At 41.2% G+C, this 20,255-nt stretch overlaps 1 protein-coding gene across 11 annotated transcripts in view; it reads left to right on the top strand.

The window, feature by feature from the left end:
* Positions 1 to 1,519: 1,519 nt before the first annotated feature.
* The window catches only part of hdac7a (histone deacetylase 7a), a 49,365-nt gene continuing 30,629 nt past the window's right edge, over positions 1,520 to 20,255 (top strand). For 4 of the 11 annotated variants that reach the window (XM_028409734.1, XM_028409727.1, XM_028409733.1 and 1 more), the window contains exon 1: positions 19,126 to 19,329. Coding sequence is in view for 1 of the 11 variants with exons in the window: in XM_028409726.1 (XP_028265527.1) it covers positions 7,178 to 7,196 (19 nt within the window). In the remaining 10 variants the exon portion in view is untranslated. Of the gene's footprint in view, positions 1,554 to 6,903; positions 7,197 to 12,190; positions 12,274 to 12,611; positions 12,671 to 19,125; positions 19,330 to 20,255 lie in introns of those variants that run through there. The other 7 variants (XM_028409731.1, XM_028409726.1, XM_028409729.1 and 4 more) reach the window with 7 other exon arrangements.

The following is a 20,255-nucleotide window of genomic DNA, read 5'->3' as shown; positions in this document are numbered from 1 at the left end:
ATGGATGCTTTGTTACCACGGAGACAGCACCCATGGCTGATTTGGACACTTCCCTTTATTCATAACTCACAGTGTCAGTTAAACATTTACTGTCAGTGCAGCAGCTTTACATTCTTGATGATCTCATATGTGCTGTATGTTATGAGCTGTGCGTTTGTGTGTGCGCGCACACGCCCAATGCGGTTCACTAGCAGTGAAGAAAAAGACATGACCCGTGGTGTAAGGCTGCTGCCCGAGAGGCCAGAACCACACCACTTAACCTCTGCATGACTCTCACACATATGTGCACACACACAGAGTCCTCACCACATCCATTCACCATAAAATCCCCCAACATATGGATGCTATAAATTCAAACAGACCCATAAATTCTTGCGCACATTTGAGTTTTTAAGTAGAACTGTTTGGACTCCTTTGGGTTTGACACTGGTTTTTTTATAAGAAGTTAAAACCATAATTCTTTTGGAGGAGACAGCTGGCATGTTAAATCGACCATGATATTGACGAGCCGTCCACTCTGACATCACAGGTTCCAACAGCTCTGTTATACTTTTGATAAGAGGTGAGAAGCGTGGGCTCAGTGTTTCTGCTGAAGGAGAAAAATAAGCGTGTGACATGTTATTTTTATGAATTAATAACAACCATAATGAACTGCGCAGATGTTGTACCAAAACCAGGTGCTTTGCAGAACTGCATTAAAAATATTAGTGTAATAAAAACTGATGAAAAAATGGAAAAAAAAGAAATGTGAGAAATCCAAAACATCCACCTAGCCAAACTTTTTCAGGCAGAATTTCACTTTTTCAAAAACATTTTAAGACCCTGCTTCCTAAATTATGCGGTCTTTCAGCAACTGCTAATAAAACATGATGACAAAACAATGTGTGTTGCTTTGCATTGGGTAGGAAGTGAGTGAGTGAGTGCTGGGAAGCTGGGGAGTATTGTATGTCATCTAACACTAACATTCTTTAAGTAGGTCAAGTAGAGAAGTGATTCTCAGGCTTTTCCATAAACCTACTGATGTAATGCTGACCTACAAAACAGCAGCAGCTGCTGGGATCAGGGGTCTGGACCCCATCTTATCCCCTCCTTCCGCCTCCTGCTCCTCCTCTTCTTTGTTTCCTTTCCTTTTCTTTCCTTGTCTTTCCTTGTCTTTCCTTTCCTTTCCACGCGTCATTACACCCTTCTGTCATCATAGCAATACTTTAATCCAAATCATAACCAGATTGTTTTACTTACATAATCTTACTTTACCATAGCCACAGCAGCTTATTTGTCCACAAGTTTACTTCCACAGCTTCCCTGCAGACCAACACAGATTTGTTTTCCTTCCTGATTTCATTCATGCAGTGTGGTGTTATTTTGGTGGACTGTGTTGACTGAAGTTATTACCTTTGAAGATGTTAGGAAGAAATCTTGATTTTTTTTAGGTATACAGAGTAGCCCCACAATGTTTACAACTGTGTTTCATTACAGTGGCTTGTAGAAGTTCCCATCCTGTCTTTGAGCCACCAGCCATCACTCATGTTTGAGGTATCAGCACCGAGGAACAGGTAAGAAAATGTTACTGATTTTTCTTTTTTGTAAGCTAACCAAGGAATTATCTTAGTCTTTTATTTTATGTATTTAAACATGTATTCATCATGTATTTTCTGCATTTGTCTTTAAAATTGGCTAAATATGAAAAATGAAGTTTTTTTGTTTTTTTGTAATGATAAAGTCAACACTGGCTTCTGGAGGTCTACTTAGGACATGAACTCATCAGTCATCCCTGGTATGCAATTGAAGTCTGTTTGTTGTGGCTCTGTTGCACCTTTATTCCACTTCGCTGTGGTGTAAAATGCAAAAAGGCAGAACGGCAGAGAATTTTGTTGTGCCTATGTTACACTTCCGATCCGGCATTAAAAGGAGTAACTGGAGCAGATCGGCCCCTGTGTGATTGATTGAGTAAGTGAATATAGCAGAACACTCCTTAGAAAACAGCTGACACTGGGCACACTTCAGATTGTGCAATGCTAGCTTCGTCTTAAGTCTGTGTGAATGAGCAAAAGGAGAACCAAGAGGGGGTCCTCAGGGAGGCTTTATACCGTGATCGCTGTGTGAATGCTGTATAAATTACTCAGTTTTATTATTCAAATTCTGCACATCTTTGGTGATTAGTAATGACATATCTTTGTGTGCTTATCATTAGGAGTTACTACCCATTTGATGATACAAATTATTGATCAGTACTGTGTACAAACCTGCTCCCCTTGAAATCAAAGAACCAGCAACACACAAATGAAAGCCCCCAGTGGGTGGCAGCAGTTTGACCTTGAGGCTTCTCCAGGCTCTCTTTTAATAAAATTAGAACTTTCTGTCAGAAATAAGGCATGACCTTGGCTCATTTTGTCTCTCTTGTCCCAGTTTTCATCAGTGTGTCAAATCAGATTGCACTTTTTTTTTCCCCAGAATATTTTTAGCAGCCAGTGAAAGATGCTGCTAAAACTCTTCATGATTGACTGACCCACTGTTTGAGTGTCTTTACTTTGCTTAGCATACAGATAAAATTCAGATTTGATAAGGTTTTATGTTCTCCTATGTTCTCCTAAGAACAGCACTATCAACACTATTAACAACTGTATTGGAGACATTAGTGTGAGTTCAGTGCCGCTCCATCGTATATATGAATTGTTCTGAGCCTGTTTTTCCTGACAGCAGGACTGATTAGTGAGGCTTAGCAGACGAAGCTGGTAACCAAAACAGAGAAGAGGAGGTGGAAACACACAACACAGCGTGCTCACTCACTAATCACTATGTACAAGCATCACACCCACATCTGGAGACATCTCTGTATGTGGGAGCAAGAGACAGGACAATGAATGACAGAAAACGTGTGTGTGTGTGTGTGTGTGGTTACAACGAATCTTGATGTGTCTGTTGTTTCATGGGGTTGCCTGTTTGATTCCCATAGGTTATGTTGCCAAAGGTCTTTGAGGCAAGTCCAGTGTGTGTGTGTGTGTGTGTTTCACATATGTAGCTACCCACCCCTCCAGAGGGACCTCGCCCTTGTATTCAGTCATTTTAATGACAAACACATTCTCTAGTTTTGGATGCACTCACACACATGCATGCTTTCATTGTATTTTTAACACACGCACATACAAACACTCCCTATGTTTGCCATGCATTTGACACTGACACACAGCATTGGTTTATTTGGCCAAAATGAGACTCAGATGTGTTGAAGGAGTCTGATAAACAACCTGCAGCAAGCCAGCCGATTCATCAGGCTGCTCTGCACAGAGTCAGTGGAAGAGCCTGCACATCTGACCTCTTGCTTCAAATTAAAACAAGGACTCTTTTTTTTTAAATACTGCATCTTTGTCTTATGTATGGTTAACTTGTGTTCTGCCAGGAACAGACCTGGAACCTATTTTTGGGCCTCTAGTCCTATAGCTTTAAGTAACCTGGGAGGGGAACACAAGAGGCCAAAGAGCATTTGAAACTCTGACCAACAACTGATTCTCATCATATAAAACTGATGTAGCTCTACATTATGCATCTCCACCCTAATTTTAAGTGATTTTGCCTCATCATCATCATCATCTTTTTTGTCAGAGGCTGTAACAAAAACCTCCACAGAGAGACCTCCAAACCTCCAAACTGAGGCGAAGCTTTGAATTACTGCTTTAACAACTTGACATAAATTAAGTGAATGTAATCAAAAAAAGAAGAAATCTTTTACAACTCATATGGCTGAACTCTTTCTCCATATGTAAGCTGTCACAGGAGAGTTAGCACGAATACACCAGTAGAAGCTCATTCAGCTAAACAAATGAGATGTCATAATCCCTTTCAATTAAACAGTGCTCACTGCAGTTAAAGCTGTACTGTATCACACGGTTGTTAGGCTTTAAACTGTGTTGTTACTAATGAATCAACAACATTCACTGCAACTGAACAACAGCCAGCTGAAATGCAAACTTACTGTGGCAATGAAAAAGTCTGGCAGAGCTGGACACAGATGGTTTTCTTGCCGATTGGATCCTAACCAGAATTGGTGGGGATTAAAGTTTGGGAATACTTGGTGAGAGTCATTCTTTTTGAGAGGGAGGTTTTGTTTGTGGTTGCCGGTTGCCTTGCAATGCCAAAGGATCTTTGTGAGATTGATAAAATCACATACTTATTTTTTTAAGTGCAAGAACCTATGGACATGTTTCAGGTGGGAGGGCAGCCAATGGGAAGAATAGCAAGAAGTCACAGCAAAAGTTCACAGGTTAATTGATGCTTGCCAGTTTTTAAAGTTTATCAGAGGCTTGTGTTTATCAATTTATTGACTTAAATAAAGTGAGTTCTTTCATCCGAGAACCTGTCAGCTAAACCTTTAAAACAGCATGATATTTCCATTTTTCTAGGCTAAGATAGCTCTGTGTAGCAAACTATCTGGCACATCAGCTCAGGTGGTGTATGAGACTCAAGCAGATTAAACAGAGAGATTATAATCTCTAGGTATTACACGTGTCCCTAAATGCAGGATTAATCACGGCCCCATTTACTTATCAAGAGTGTATCACAAAAGGCTACGTATTAGACATAAATGTATGAAGGAACCCCCTGGTATATCTATGGAGACATGTTTGATTTGATGTGCTCCAAAACAGGTTATCCTTTGGTATCCTTTGGTATATCTATGGAGACTTATTCGTCTTGGCAGCCTGCCAGTATGACTGTGGAGATGTCATCTTTATTGTTCTCAAAAAGTGAAGCCAATAAGATAACTAAACTTTGGTCACTGCTTGGAAGATCTCTGTTGTTGCCTGATACCTGTAGGACAGTTGCTCACTTAATAATAATAATGCATTGGTCTTATATTGCACTTTTCTGCTCTGTTGGGCAGGCACTCAAAGCGCTTACATTGAGATGCATTATTCTTTCACACCACATTCACACAGCGGCAGTGGTAAGCTACCAGTGGTAGCCACAGCTCCCCAGGGGGAGACTGACGGAGACGTGGCTGACCACCACCGATCCATTCATATGCATTCATACACCAGTGAGTGCACTGGAGGCAATGCGGGTAAAGTGCCTTGCCCAAGGACACACAACAATGACTAGGGAGGAGCTGGGGTCAAACCACCGACCTTCCGGTTAGTGGACAACCCTGCTCTACCACTGAGCCACTGCTGCACACTTACCTGGAGGTCCTCCATATTGATGGCCATTGTGTCTTGGCTGGTGTCTGTGCAGGAGCTCAGAGGCTGGGTGGCAGCACTGATTGAATGGTTGGATGCTTTTGGCAATTGTAGATCAGTGCAGCCAAGGAGATAACAGAACTTTGGCCACTGCTTGGAACACACTCTTGTTTTGCTGCTGGGCTGCAGGAAGGCTGCACTGGCCTGGAAGTTTGCCATATTGACTCCTATCATGCCACAGCTGGTGTCTGGGTGGGAGCTCAGCTGGGATGGCTCAGCACCTTCATAGGATTGATGCACTGATCACATCAAAATTTGATCAGATCAAAAGAGAGAAGAGAAGCTGATCGGGATGTCTCCTTTCTGGTCTGCCATCAGATCCCTCCAGGTCAACAAGATTGCAGAGGGAGTAGCCCTGTTATGGTCTGAATCATTATCTGAAAAAAGACCACATCTGGTGTTTTGAAATATAAGTCACTAAACTTATTTCAACACAGGCTTATACAACTAAGAAACATGCATCCATTATTCCCCTGGGAGAGCCAATCAACCTATGTATTGACCCAAGTGCTTTAAATGCATTAAATGCAACTGATTTGCATTACATTTTACCAACAGCTCAGCTGTACAATATTTTATATCTAAACATTTTTAGTAGCCTATATTGTACCGCCCTCTGATATTTCAAATGAAAAATCTGAATGGACCCAATAAGGAGCTGTCTCACTCACTCTGGCTCCAAAAGCGAGTCAGTCACCATAGATCTTCATGTTATAATCAGCAACTTTCAGCAAAAACACAGTTGACAGAAAGATGGACGTTCTGCTATACTTTTAAATGTATAATGAGCATCAGTACTATTTTGGTCATGTCGAGAAAGCAGTGAAGAGAGAAGGCCTAGTACACACATTCAAACACACACAGGTTGACCCAGAGGGGAGGAAATTGAATTAGCAGGGTGTAATGCAGCTCCTTGTGTGTGTAATAATAAGTGCAGGCTCTGAATACAGAGCCATTGTAAGTCAGTGCGGTCGGAGTCCTGAGAGCCAGCGACTGCTGGGGGAAGCTGCTCTTATCACTAGATATGATTACAGCTGGGGGAATGTGTGTACGTATGTGTGTGTGTGCATAGGTGGTGGTGAGATTTGTGTGGGAGTCACTGACTGACTGACTGACTGATTGTGTGGGAATGTGTGCCTGCATGCTTGTGAATGAGTGTGACAGTAAATCTTTTGGAAATGGTGAAATAGTCAAAAGAAGAACACATTTTTTGCATCATCTTGCCATTTAGTGCCACCTAATACCGCTCAGTTTTTTTCTAGACGTCTGAGTTTTTATTTCTTGTTGTAACAACAACAAAAATAAGCTTTTTCTGTCCGCTGTTTCTGCTATCATTGTTTGGCGCGGGCTGCAGGCTGTGTTTTCCACTCTGTATGTCATTGTTTTTCGCTGTCTGTTAATTATTTTTGTGCTGGTATTTTGCCTTCTCCTGATATAGTGCTTCCTGCTATTGTCTCTCTCTACCAGGCTGGCTGCCTCTGGACTTAAGCCAAATGGTCCCTCCTACCTTTAAATACACACACACATGCACGCACACACACTATAGTACACACATCTATGACCATGAACACACACACACACACATGCCCTCTGCTCTCTCTTCCTCCTTTTGGCACTTGAGAGAAAACACAAGAAGGCAGTGATACAGCAAACCAACTGTGTGTCTGTGTGTGTGTGTGTGTGAGGGAGGGAGAGTCCACCAGTCAGCTCAGAGGGGTTAATCTCTCTCTCTCTCTCTCTCTCTCTCTGAATCTCTCCCTCCCTGTGTTGCCTGTTGTTGCGGCCCCTCACTTTCTCAACACTTGGACAGAGGGAACTGATACTGTGCCTGTAAACGTGTGTGTGTGGTGTCTGTGTGTGTGTTGTTTAAGTGTCCTTGCCGCTCTCTCTGGACTGAACTGTACATGAACATGACTGATGGGACTTTGCAACTCACGCCTTGAATGTTCACATCACAGACTGGTAAGGATGGGGAAAGTTGTCTAATTTCACATGAATGCTTGTGTGTCTGGGAGAAATGTTGCCTGGAATGCTGCAGATTACTTGTGAATGTGGCTAGTGTGTGCACAGATGTCATGTTTTGCAGTTGTGGAGACTTGTTAAAAGATGCAAAGTGTTCAAGTTAAGGCTTCTCAGTCCCTTGCTGCCTTTCATTCCGCTTCTCCTCCTGATCGCCCTCTCTGCCCGGCCCAAGTTACTCAAGTTACCGGCTTCCTCCAGTTGTTATGAGCCCCGTGGTTTCTCTGCAGCACTCCGAGGGCGCTCCCACGCTCTCCCAAAGAGAAAGAAAGGAAGGAAAACAGCGATAACCATTTCAGAGCCACAAAAGAATTGGGAGAAGCATGCTTGGTTTAGCTCCACATCTCCCCCCTTGGCATCTGCACGCATGCTTTTGTCCCTTTAACACTGAGCAACTTAGAAATATGTGTCTCCCTGTTGTATGTCTGGTTGGCTGCTTTTTTTTAATTTTTTTGTTTTTTTGGACAAAAGTTTTCTCTTTTCTTCCAAGGTGGTGGGGTGGCTGAGGTGGTGAGAAAATTGGAAACAGAACCACCCACAGTGGAAGTGAGTCAGCCCAGCATTTACTGGTGTGTTGACTTTGGAAATGGCAGGCATTGGGGGTGGCAGTGGTGCTGGTGCTTTGGGGAGGGGGACACCAGAAATGTTGTCAGAAATAAAGAGGGGGAAAAAACTTAAAGTGTCAGTTTGTTCAGATTCTCTGCAGAATCTTGTTAAAGTGTGAGCTGAGGACAGGAGAGGAGGTACAAGCCAGAGGCTGTTTATAAAGGGAGGGAGCGGCTTGTGTCCATCTGGGACAATCCCAAGCGCTGAAAGCTTCCCCACCCTGATCCCAAACATCTCTTTTCCCCCTTTTCTCCCTCTGTCTTTCTCGTTGTCGCTCCTTTTCTGCTTCTCAATAAAATGCACGTGGACGCATTTGGATTGCAGTCTGCAAAATGCAACCAACTTTTGTTTTTTGTGCTTTTTGCAGATACATGCTGCTTTTGTTTTTCTGTCTTTCTTTTTCTGTGCAGTCACTCTTTGATTCTCTTCTGTTCTTGTGTCCCTATCAGGTGTCCCAGACAACAATAAATACACACATTGTATGAGTAGGGAGGATCCTCTTTACGCCCATTTATTTAACTGACCCTAACCCTAAAATATAAAAAGAAAACATGTAGTTTGTTTAGATTATTTACATTATCTACAGTCTGTGGAGACAGAATGCCACATGTTGGGGGCATAAGGTCTGTTTCGCTTGTCTGTGGCATGCATGTCCTGCTGTGACTTAAAACTAATAAATCTTCGATATTTTACATCAAAGTATGGGGTACAGAAATTTTGATTCCAATATTCACTATCAAGCAGCCTGAAGTCCTGTTGTCTTCAGATAGGAGATGGTGGCAAAGGACCAAACAAAACATTGCTTACACTCTCAGAGACAATTTTGCATTATTCTTGGTAAATCTGCATCTTTTTATATGGCGACATAGTCCCATATCTGTCTAATTACTCCTCTTTTGTCTAGCCTGCTCAGCCTTCCTACTGCTCCTCTTCCTCCTCCTCTTCCTCTTCCCTGCCTCCCTACCTTCCTCCCTCTGCGCTGCCTGTATACCCAGCGATAAGGGGACAGCGACGGTAGCACTTCCTCTCGCCACAGGAAGCAGGAAGTGTTGATTTCCACCGCAGCCTTTCTGGGCCGCTGGGATCCTCATCCACATGCACGCAGCTATTTAAATGCAAGCAGGCACAGGGACGTGTTGTGGGTCACAGCTGTGTGTCCACCCGCTTTTCATGGGAAAACACCTGGGAAGCAACCCACTCTGCGTCTCTTTGACCCTGAGCTCGGCTCACAGGTCACAGGATGATTGCCTAATTATTTCTCTAATCACAGTGCATGTTTTGTTATCACCCTCTTTGGCCATGAAGGCCAGGGGTGGCGCTGTTGAGCTTAAAAAAACACAAACAACCATTCATCAGCTAATGGATTCCAGTTACACTGCAGGGTGGGAGGGATGTGTGTGTGAAAGAGAGAGAGAGAGAGAGAATGAGAGTCATAAGGAGAAAGTGGGGGGAGAGAACAAATGTTGGGCATTTGAGGGCACAAATTATACTTAAAGGAGCTTTACGTTTTTTGTCAGGAGTTTTATTATTTTAGTTTAAATTTATACTGCCGATGTAGTGACATAATGATATTTTTTTTTTCTGTAGAAAATTGTTTTTCACAGTAACCTAAAACAGAGCACAGCAGTAGTGCTGAGAAAATTACATTTGATTTAGGAAAAAGACTGTAACAAACAATCTCCTTGACAGAGTTTTTCCACTTGTTCCAAGATAGCATTAGGAGGATATTCTGTTTCGGTACATGACGCACATGTTCAGAAAAACAAATAGAATAACGGTTAAAGGGTCATTTTAGAAAGTAACACACAAATAGGGTTCAATTGGTCTACAAGGTTACTTGTACCTGGTATGTGTACTGATTCTAAAAGCTATGAGGACTGTCCTTAAATGTAATAGATTAAGCAGATGATGAATAGAATTCCTGCACCAGGGGTAATTCGTCATGTATGACTTCTGGGGCTTTCAGTCAAGCAAAGGCTATAAGGATGAAATATTGAACATTAAACACAATAACAAAAAGAGGAAAAATGTGACACCTGTGAGTATGATGGAGGATTTAGGAAGAAGCGAAAGCAAAGAGGCCAAAGTAGAACTTAAAAGGATGCTAAGAGACTTGGGCGATTAGGAAACATTGGAGATGTGAGCCTAAACTATGGTTGGGTCAGGGGTCAAGAGGGGTGAGGGGGTCAGAATGGGCCCAGCAGCTCTACTTAGAACAGGATATCCTGCGAGGAAAAGCCATCTGTCTCTCTCTCTCTCTCTCTCTCTCTGGTTCTGCCTTCGAAATTCCCACCGAGGACACAGCAGAGAGGAGAGGTATAACCTTTCACTAAGAACCCCAGAGAAAACACGACTTCATCAGTCAGCGGTGACAGACAACAGATATGTGCACGCTCCTCACACACTGCGTGTGTTTCATATGTGATGATAGCTGTATTGTCTTTTTGTCCAATCACTGCTGGGGCTTCAGCAGCCAAGATAAATTTCCCTGCAGGCACAATAAAGCTTATCTTACTGCATCTTATCTTAACCAGACAGACAGTGTGTAAAAATATGAATCACCTCCCTTTATTTTACAAGAGACATATGCAAAATATAAAACACATTTTCTTTCGTCTCCAGTGTTTGTTTAGAGACATGCAAAGTTTGAGAGATGACACTTTTCCATTAATCAATGTCTGATACACAAGCAAAGCACATCAGATGTTGTGTTGTGTGTAAGCACTGCTAGCATCCAGGGAAATGAAGAAAAAGAGTGTGGAGTCAGTGAAGAGACTACGAATAACATCTCAGCTATACATGCATATTAGAATAACCCTTCTGTGTGGTATTTGAGCTGAAACCTGATTTAAGAAGAAGACATCTCCAAGGCCAGGAAAACCGTGACAAACTGGATCACCTTAGACCTTAGACCACTTAGACCAGTAGAGCAGTGACATAGAAACCCCAGAAACTGTGAAGAAATATGTTCTGTGGTCTGTAAAGACTTATCAAATGACAGGAAACAACCCCAAACAAAAGATTTTGGTTTTGTTGTTTCCAATATGTTGACATCTCACAGCCCACTTCTTTGTCACATGTCTGCATGAAACCAGTAAAGAAGGCCAGTTAAAAGCCACTTTTGGTCCCAAAGCAGAACACGTTCCATTGCAAGGCTATTTATAATTAGATGAACCTACTCACTATTCTATAGTAAAATTATTCAAATTGCCCCAGCTCTCAATTATATATTTAAATTACAAAGAAAAGTAAATACATGAGAAAACTTTAATTTGTTAATGTATCACTGACATAAGGATAATTCAATTATTTTCTACAAATTGAGTAATTTTCACAATTGAAACATTTTTGGTCTCAAATACAGTTTATAAACCTATAGCCTAACCCCAGTTTTCCTAGCAACGTCCCTTCTACAATTAGAAAAGGACACTAATGGATGTGTCAGCAATGGTCAAATGGCATTTAATGAGCTGAAAGGAAGTAGTCTGAGTGTGTCAAATGACATGAATGTAATGACACCACACTCCTGGATCAATCACTGTGGATTGTGGGCTGCAGCATTGTCCTGACAGAAGACCAATCTCTTAGCACCCACCTCAGAAATGGCAGATTGTCCTGACGTGTAAAATCAGCTTTTCATCAGGTTCAAGGAGTTTTGGAATCTTGGTCATTTGGTGTTTGTTGTGGATACCTAGGAAGCATTCAGCTCTGTGGTGATGTACTGCTGTGCATTCACGGGCATGATTGTTGTCACTGGTTTTTGGCAAACTAACAAATAAGTCACTTGATCATAGCCATTTCACAGGCATAAATAGAAAAGGTTTTAAAAAAATCTGGTGCCTACTGAGACAAAGTATGCATCATAGAGAAAAAGAATCAGATAAAACAGGTTATAAACAAACGAAGGTCAGCTGAGAAAAGGAATGGGTAAGCAATAAAATGGTCATCCAGACTTTCTGTCACAGTTTGCAGTGTGTGAAGTAGTGTGTTTTCCTCCAATAATCTAATGACACTGCTTGTCTGAGTGCCCTTTTCTTTCCACATCAGGCTTGTAGGGACATTCCAGTTCTCAGCATTTGTCTGAGTGAGCTCAGTCTTAAAGAATGATGGTAAAAAATGAAGAAAACTATAAAAAGGCTTAGTCTAAAGTACGTCTGAATGACCTTTAAGCACACATGCATGAGCTCATAATGCCAGAGAAACTACCCTACAATCACATTTGTTTAAAGATCTCTAACCTTGCAGGATGACAGGTTACTAAAACTGTCCGGTAAACAAGCCGCTTGTGAGTCCATGTGACTTTGTGTTTACAAGGACTCCTTTCTTCTAATTGACCATGCTGGATCTAAACAAACGAACAAAGTTGCCACCATGGTTTGGACCAGGGCAGGAATTTAATGAACTTTTACCAAGAGTGAGTAAAAAAAAAAAGTGAAGTCTCTTCAATGTGTCAGACAGACAACCTACAAATCTTTCCCCTCTTGTGAGAAGTTTTATGTTTCCCCTTGTGCAACAGTAATGCCAAAATAGTCATTATTCTCTCCGTACACCAAATGACATACTCAGCATGATATTCTCACATTTGCTCTGAAGTGGGTGATGTTTTCCGTATGGGAACATTAACTTATTTATTTTCCTACTGATTGTTATTGACACAGAGAAAGGGAGAACGAGAGCGAGAGCGAGTGAAGGATTGAAAGCGAGAGATGGGGAACGAGTTTAGAGCTATTTTTGGCCCGTCTGGGTGTTTCCTACACACACGCTCACGCTTCTCAGGCTTGTTGTTGTTCAGAATGGTGGGTGTTATCAGGGTGAGTTTTGATTTGATTTGACTTTACGTTTGGAGGGTTCGAATGTGTGCGTGCTGTTGATGTCCCTGGGATTTTCCTGAGGTTGCCATGGTTTCTTTGCTATACAGTTTGCTATAATTCTAAACATCCTCAGGGTGTAAAGGATTCTGTGCCCTTCATTATACACTGTGTTTGTGCTGTCGCTGGAGTTGACCTCAGTTTGCTTTGTCTGCACCTCTGCTGTGGTGCTTCTGCGTTAAATCCAGATATCTCTTGTCAGTTTAGGTATTTATGTACTTATTATTTAATTGTTGTATACCTCTTAGGTGACTCTAAATGACTCTTAATAAAGTCAGGCTGCTTTTTTTCCCCTCTTCTCAGCCCTGGTTAGTAATGACCGTACACATGACACGGTTGCTCTGTTGTGGAAAATGTCTGTCAGCAGTCCATTGTGTTTCTGTGGACTGCATATGTAACCAGTGTTTTCAGACGCTCGCTCTGTCTCTCTCTCACTTTTCACACGCACGTATAGGAATGTATGATTGTATTATGTTTAGGTTTCCATTCACTTTATGAGTACTCCTCATGACGTCTCAAGGTATTTTAAGTTGTTGGCTAAGTTAGTGTTACACACATTGATGTTTTTTGTAGGTCATGTCAGTGGATTCATAAATGGTATAATTAATAATTGATAATTGTATTTGGAACCTAATGATGCTTTGAAGGCTAATTTACTCCATGTAAATTATTCAAGGCTGCAGCTGGCCATGCAGCATCTTTAACCTCTCAATGTGGAGGGGCAGTGGCTGGCCAGATCTTGGGGAGTCCACCCCCCCTTTTGTGAAAACAATTTCTTCACCTCTTGTGAAAGGTCACATAATTAGATAAGACCCTTACAAACTCCTCCACCTGAGTTGACTTTAACCTCTCGTGTGAAAGGAACATGCCAACCTTTAGCAGGAGAGATACATGCGTGTGTGGGGACTAGTGCCAATGCCAAGGGAATTGAGCATTCTCATGTGATGTTGGAAATGAGACCAGCCATGTTAGTCATGTAAAAGAATAGTCTGATAAGAAAGGGTCGACTGTGTCACAAAAGACAATGTGCAACATAATGTTATTTGTCACTGTCACCAGGCCAGCATGAGGTTCTAAAAAAAGTTTTTATAAATGGTGATTTTTGCTCTGACACATTAGAATGAACTACAAACCCAATTCACAGCTTGTTTGTTGCTTAGAGGCAGGATGGTGGAGCATTATGTTGGCTAATGTTGATAGTACGAGGACCATGAACATTTGTATTGAACTTTTTTATATGAGACGATACAGGATTATTAGGATCAGGGAGTACTGTGTGATGGATTTACTTCTAGAGACCAAGGATTTCCATGTCAGAGTGCCTTGACTGCAAAAGTTATGGTTTCACAGAAATTACACATTTCTGTGGCATAATAATGTTTTAAATGGTAAAACAGATGACAGAACATCAGAGTCAGCATGTGTACTTTGGCTCCGCTGGGTTTACTGTAGCATGTCCTCGGTGAGTTCAGTCTAAAGGCTGAATGTGAACTTTTCATCAGCAACATTCTGCATGTTGTTTTGCTACTTTGAATAACAGTATAGCCTCCAAAAGTGTCTGTCTGTATCTTGTATAAAATGATCGCCACAAGACCTTTTAAAGAGCTGTCAAACATGGACGAAAATGATTTTCCATTTTTAGTGTAGTTCAGCCGCTGCATGCTACCACGCCCTGATTTCTTTACACAAATACATAAACACGCAGTTGCGTGCATACATGAATATCCTCATGCACAAAAATAACAACACAGAAGGTTTTTTTTTCATTCCAAACATTTTCCAGGCTTATTATTTTCATCCTCTTTGTTCTTATGTTTACTCAGCCCACTAAAAATAATAAGTCTCTTCCTCAGTCTGAGCCCCCCCACCCCCACCCCCTCCACCTCATATTACTCCCTTCATCACCCCTTCTTCTATCTTCATCTGGATCCCCTTCCCTTACTTGTCTTTCTTTCCCATCCTCCTCCTGTGGTTCTCCCCCTCTTCTCTGCTCTTTCCTTTTTCTTCTCATGCAGCATTCCTTGCATTCCTCTTGGCTTCTTAAGGGGAAGGACCCCGCTGGCAGACCAAGGCCAAACATTATTACAGTGCTCGCTCTCTCTCTCTCTCTCTCTCTCTCTCCCTTTCTCTCTCTCTCTCTGCTTCTCATTCCATCCCTTTTCTTCTCCACACCTCTCCATTATCGCCCTGTTTATTCATGTATTTCTTTACTTCTAATACCTCTGAATACCTCAATCTCTGCTGCTGTAAGCTTGGATTTAACTGTGTTAAATCAATTTAACTAAGGCCACTATCCCTCATAATTAGTGGAAATAAGGGTCATACCCTTCTCTGTTCTCTGTTACATAAAACAGGCGCATTCATGTTTATAAATGTGGATGTGCTGTGTGTTTTAACTACGATACACTGTCCAGATAAAGAAGCAGATAAACACACTGCTCATACACTCCAGTCCTCTTATGAAGTCAATAAAATGTCTTCTTTGCAAGAATAATATAAGTATCAACACACATGCACATGCACACATTCTTAGGTTACCCATCATCCTGTGAAGATTTCAAATGTTGTGTTGTAGCAGCAGCAGCAGCACGTCTCTGCAGGTGGGAGGTAACTCTGTCACACGCAGTTGACCACATCCTGCCCCATATCGTACTGACAAAAAGCTTCACAAGTCAGACTACAAAATGTGTGATTTCAGGATAATTCACATCTAAAGGATGATGATCATGTCTCTGATAAACCGATCTTAATTTCCACTGAAGCTATACTGATCACATAATCCCATGGGCTGTGAAGTTAAATATATTGATTGATTGATTGATTGATTGTGGAATCAATGTGGAAGAAGTTGTAACATATTTTAAAACTTCAGCTTTCCCCCCAACTTTCTAAACTGCCTGTTTGTGTGGATTATTGTGTAAAAGACGCTAAGCTGATTTTTTGGAGCTAATGATAATGTGCAACACTGCTCTGAGTGGTCATTGCATCTAATTCCACAGTTCCATTTCAATGAGACTTTTGGCACAATTAATAGGATATATTGAATAAAATCTTTTATCTTTATTGGCTCTTTAAATATAATTTTAACTTAAAGTGACTCATTAAAAAAATTAAGTAAAATAAATAATATTTTTTTCTACCACAAAGGTCAATTCTATATGCACAAGAAAAATGTCTGAGTGTATATATATGTGCGCATTGATACAAATTGAGTTTTTTTTGTGTCATGGACACACAAACACACAAATCATCTATTTTTTATCCAGCCCTGTGTAGTCACAGAACTCCATCTCAGGAGAAAGGATGGGTGTGGGATGGGTCCAACCCACAACAGACCTAGGAGTTCCAGGTTTGTGTCCCCCTGTGGAACTTTTGTGAAGTGCTTCATGTGTTAAAAAACAGAGCACAATTTTAGGAGAGAGATTTGTGTCAGTTTGCACCAAACACTAACATGAAATGCATGAAACAATATAATCAAAATGATGTTGCTGTACCATGTTATAGGATGAGAGTGGGTTTGGTATCCCATGGAACAACGCACAAAATGTACCCTGCATGACAGTGAACAGCTGTTGCAACAGAATTGTTGGACTTCTATATTTGGAGCACATGCACTATATTTTCAGTCTAATTTGTTCAAAGTTCAGTGCTTAAAATGCCCCAATCAGGCACAAGTTCTTTATAAGAAAATTGTTTGTGCCAAATACCAACTGACCAGTAGTGGACTTAATGTGTGTGTGTCTTTGTGTGTATTCCTCACTCCCTGTGGGCGGTTGCCTGCTGTGCTGCTTTTCTGTCACCCTGTGGTTTTGTTATTTTCAGCTCGAAACCGGATGTGATTCAGACTACATGGTAGATTGTGTAATTGAATGGACTAACCACATACACACATGTGTGCACGAACACGATCTCACATATACACACAGGCCTGCAAACACACACACACATGCAAACACAAACACAGAAAACTCACACACCGTTATATAGTTCAGTACGCCCACACAGTGAGGGTTTCTGGGAACGATGCTGGGTTCCCCCTGTTCAAAGAGGGTGAGCGGACGATGAAGCACCACCGGCAGTAGACAGACGCACGCTTCTCAAGTTTCAGTATTGGTCTGAAACATCAGTTGTTGACCTGGCTGACAGCACGATCGGAAAAAAGGATAAAACGCAAACACACACTTGTTCTATGTGGAAACAAAAGAACGGTTGAGAGTGGGGAAAAACGCTAAGAAGTGCTGTGAAACTCATAATTAATGTTTACCTCAGAAGAGCATATGCATGATATCCTCAATTGAATAATAACAAAAATGACTTCCCTTTTAAAATTCCATTAGGATGCAGAAATTTCTTTACACAGGACATTTTTTAACTCCCATTTAATAATGAATCATAGTAAGTGGTCTGTTTTGCACTGACTGCACTGGTACTTAGTGTGTAAGAGGTGTCCGCTAGCAAACTGCCTCTTTATTTCAGGAAGTTTTGGACCAGAGAAACTGACGCGGGTGATGATCCTGCGTCATGCAGGCTACCACAGTTAACGTAGGAACTGTAGGTATTCAAACACTGTGTGACTTACACAGAACAGGATGCACAACTTCCTCATGCACAGGCCTGGGTGTCCTGCATTAGGTGGTCTGAACAGTAGTACGTCAGAACATTAACTGCTGTTATAAAAGGCAGTAGGAGGGAACTGTCTGAAATGTTTACAAGAGAAGCTTTTAACAATAAAAAGCATTTAATTTACTGTTTCCAAATGTAGACGTGTAATATGAGTCAACCTGTCAATGTGCTGAATGCTGTTTTACTGTTGCTGATGATGTTTTTTCTATACCACAACTGCTGGCTCCACCTCGGAGCTTCCTCTTAATGAGGATGAGAATTTGCACTTATTATGCTGGATAAATTGGTTCTTTCTTCTTTTGCATGTGTAGCTCTTTCTGTCTGTTTCTGTCTGCCTAACACCCTTTCATGCCTGATGCCTTCATAACTTCCCTTTAAACAACATAACTGAAAACTTAATTTCATGTTGTGGGGCTGAATCTGTAACATGAATGAGGTAAGGTGTTGAAAGTTATTGCTCGAATCCAAAATCTCACTCACTGTTTTGGGGTTTCGGTCGTAGACAGTAGCAGTAGTGAGCTAGCAACGTGTCTTTTTTTTTCATTGTTGATTGACATATTAAGAGCAAAGTAAAACAAAATAGAAAATATACATATATATATATATATATATATATATATATTAAGAGGTGCTTGTTTACACTGTATCACCATGTATTTTAAGGCACAGTGATATTGCTTTATCCCTTATTTACATTGCACATATATTAGTATCACATAATAATTACATTAAAATAAAGTACACTTGTTTACAACAACCAACATCACTGACATTCAGTTCAAAACCGTTTAACCACCTGGGTGTGTTTCATTTTATAACATGCTCGGCTTTGATCCTGTACTGACGACTGTTTCATCCTAAAACACATAAGTAAGTAAATTAGGTAAAAAATTACAGGTGGATTTAAAGATTAAACGTGTTTTTGGCCCACATATATTAGGCTGAAGTAAAGTAAAGTAAAGCTATTTATACAATCAGCTCAACAATATGTGACATTGTTTTTAGGCTCATGAGGGTCTTTTTCTCAGAAGGGTTTTTCTTTTTTCTTTTTCTGCAGATTAAAGTGTAAACCAGCAAATTTTTTAAATACTGTATTATGAAAAGCAGCATTGCAGTGGTGTTGTAAATACCAAACTGTCAAAAACTGTCATAAATAACTGTTGATATGAAACTTAGGTTTGCAGGGTGTGTCAACGGCATCAAATAGGAGTCATAAAGAGACACCAGGGGCATTCAGAACATATAGTAATAACAAAAATGTACAGGTTTATTATCTGAACAGACTTTTAGAGAGACTTCCTATATAACTTATTTTACAATAAGTTTGCATATCAGCTCAGATGGAAATTCCAGACTCAAAATATGGAGAATTTAAATTTTACCACTTAAGGGCGTGAACATTTTACCAGCCCACATTTTTGGGCTCCTTGAGGGTCAAGGCTGTGCTTGGAGATGTGAGGGTTCTGACAGCAGATGGAGCCACAGTGTTGGGACCATCATTTTAATTTGACGATATAAAGCCTTACACACTCTGTGAAATCAAAGTTATATGAGGGTAGAAGTTTTGAGGAGCCGAGCGCAAAACGTGCACCCAAAGGCTGGAGGGTGGGGGGTGAGTTTGTTGCAGGAAAACAATAGTCCTGAAGGTCCGTGTGAAGTCAAGGCTATTTTTGGTGGGACCCGCCTTGCCTGCTATTTCTGTCAGCAGGAGAGCGAAGGGGAGGGAGCAGCACTGGAGGGGGCCGGACTTTCTTTTCTGCAACTTGCCTCCGATAAGTCTCTTTTCTGTTCCTCCTCTTCTTAACCGACTTCACTGACAACACCAGCGGGTCTCTCTCTCTCCATCACCTCCCGGCGAGGTCTCTTGTCTTTGGGTGCGCACGGACGCTTTACTTTTACGCACCGAAATCAACTCGATATTGGCTGGATTATCTTAAAGTGTTTGGACTGTTAATGGGAGCGGGTTGCGTCTTTGAGAGGTAGGCAGCGCCGGTGGTGACAAAGTATGAACAGCTGGAAGTTCGACAGGATGTTGGTCGTTTTGTATTGTTTTGTATGTTAGGACGATGCGCTACTTGCTCAGGTGTTCGCTCGGTTTTAACTGCACAGGAGCGCACAGAAGTGCAACAAAAGAGCGCACATTTAGCACTGCCATGTGTAGAAGTTTATGGTTATTTTAGCCTTCTTTTTGCAATACATGCACCACTTTAACTCCTATAAAGTTGCTATTTACTGCTCACACGACTTTCCTGTGGGGATATTAGGAGGTAAACCTGGATAAAGTGCGTCAAATCTGTAATTTGGTTTAATTTTGAATCACTTTAATGATCTTCTTATAATATCTTTCGTAAAGTAAAACGTGCAACTATAATTTTAAAACTGTTTGAAGTCTCTAATCCACAAACACATCAGCCAATTCTCTGGTAGCAAATCTCATTTGTGTTTTTGACCCCTGTATGTGACCTCATTGGGTTTTCTGCGGTTGAACAGATGTTGTCCAGCATCAGATTTCATCAGCAACAAGGCCTGACGGCAGCACACATACACATGCACTCTTTAAATAGGCAGATTATATGAGAAGTTCTCTTTATCTTTTTAAATGCAGGTGCACAACTTTGTGCCTATTTTTTTTTTTACCACATGTGGCTCATTTTCTGTCTGTGTGGTTGTGTGGTGTTCTAAAACCCGGGTCTTTATCCAGATCTGGGTCAAACATTAGACCTCTGTGCTTCTTACATCACAAGAGCAGCTCAGATTGTGCACAGCCGCACACATCAGGTGGCCGAATCCGCTCATACAAACCTTTTTGTGTTTGCAGATCTTCTATCTGCCTCTGTTGGCTGTAGTTGGAAATGCAGCAGCTCAAACTTTTTTTTTTTACATTGTATATATTATAATTATGTAT

Source organism: Parambassis ranga, chromosome 7 (genome assembly GCF_900634625.1).
Source record: "Parambassis ranga chromosome 7, fParRan2.1, whole genome shotgun sequence".
Taxonomy (NCBI): Eukaryota; Metazoa; Chordata; class Actinopteri; family Ambassidae; genus Parambassis; species Parambassis ranga.
The sequence above is the reverse complement of the archived record's forward strand: the minus strand, read 5'-3'. Positions and strand labels throughout refer to the sequence as shown.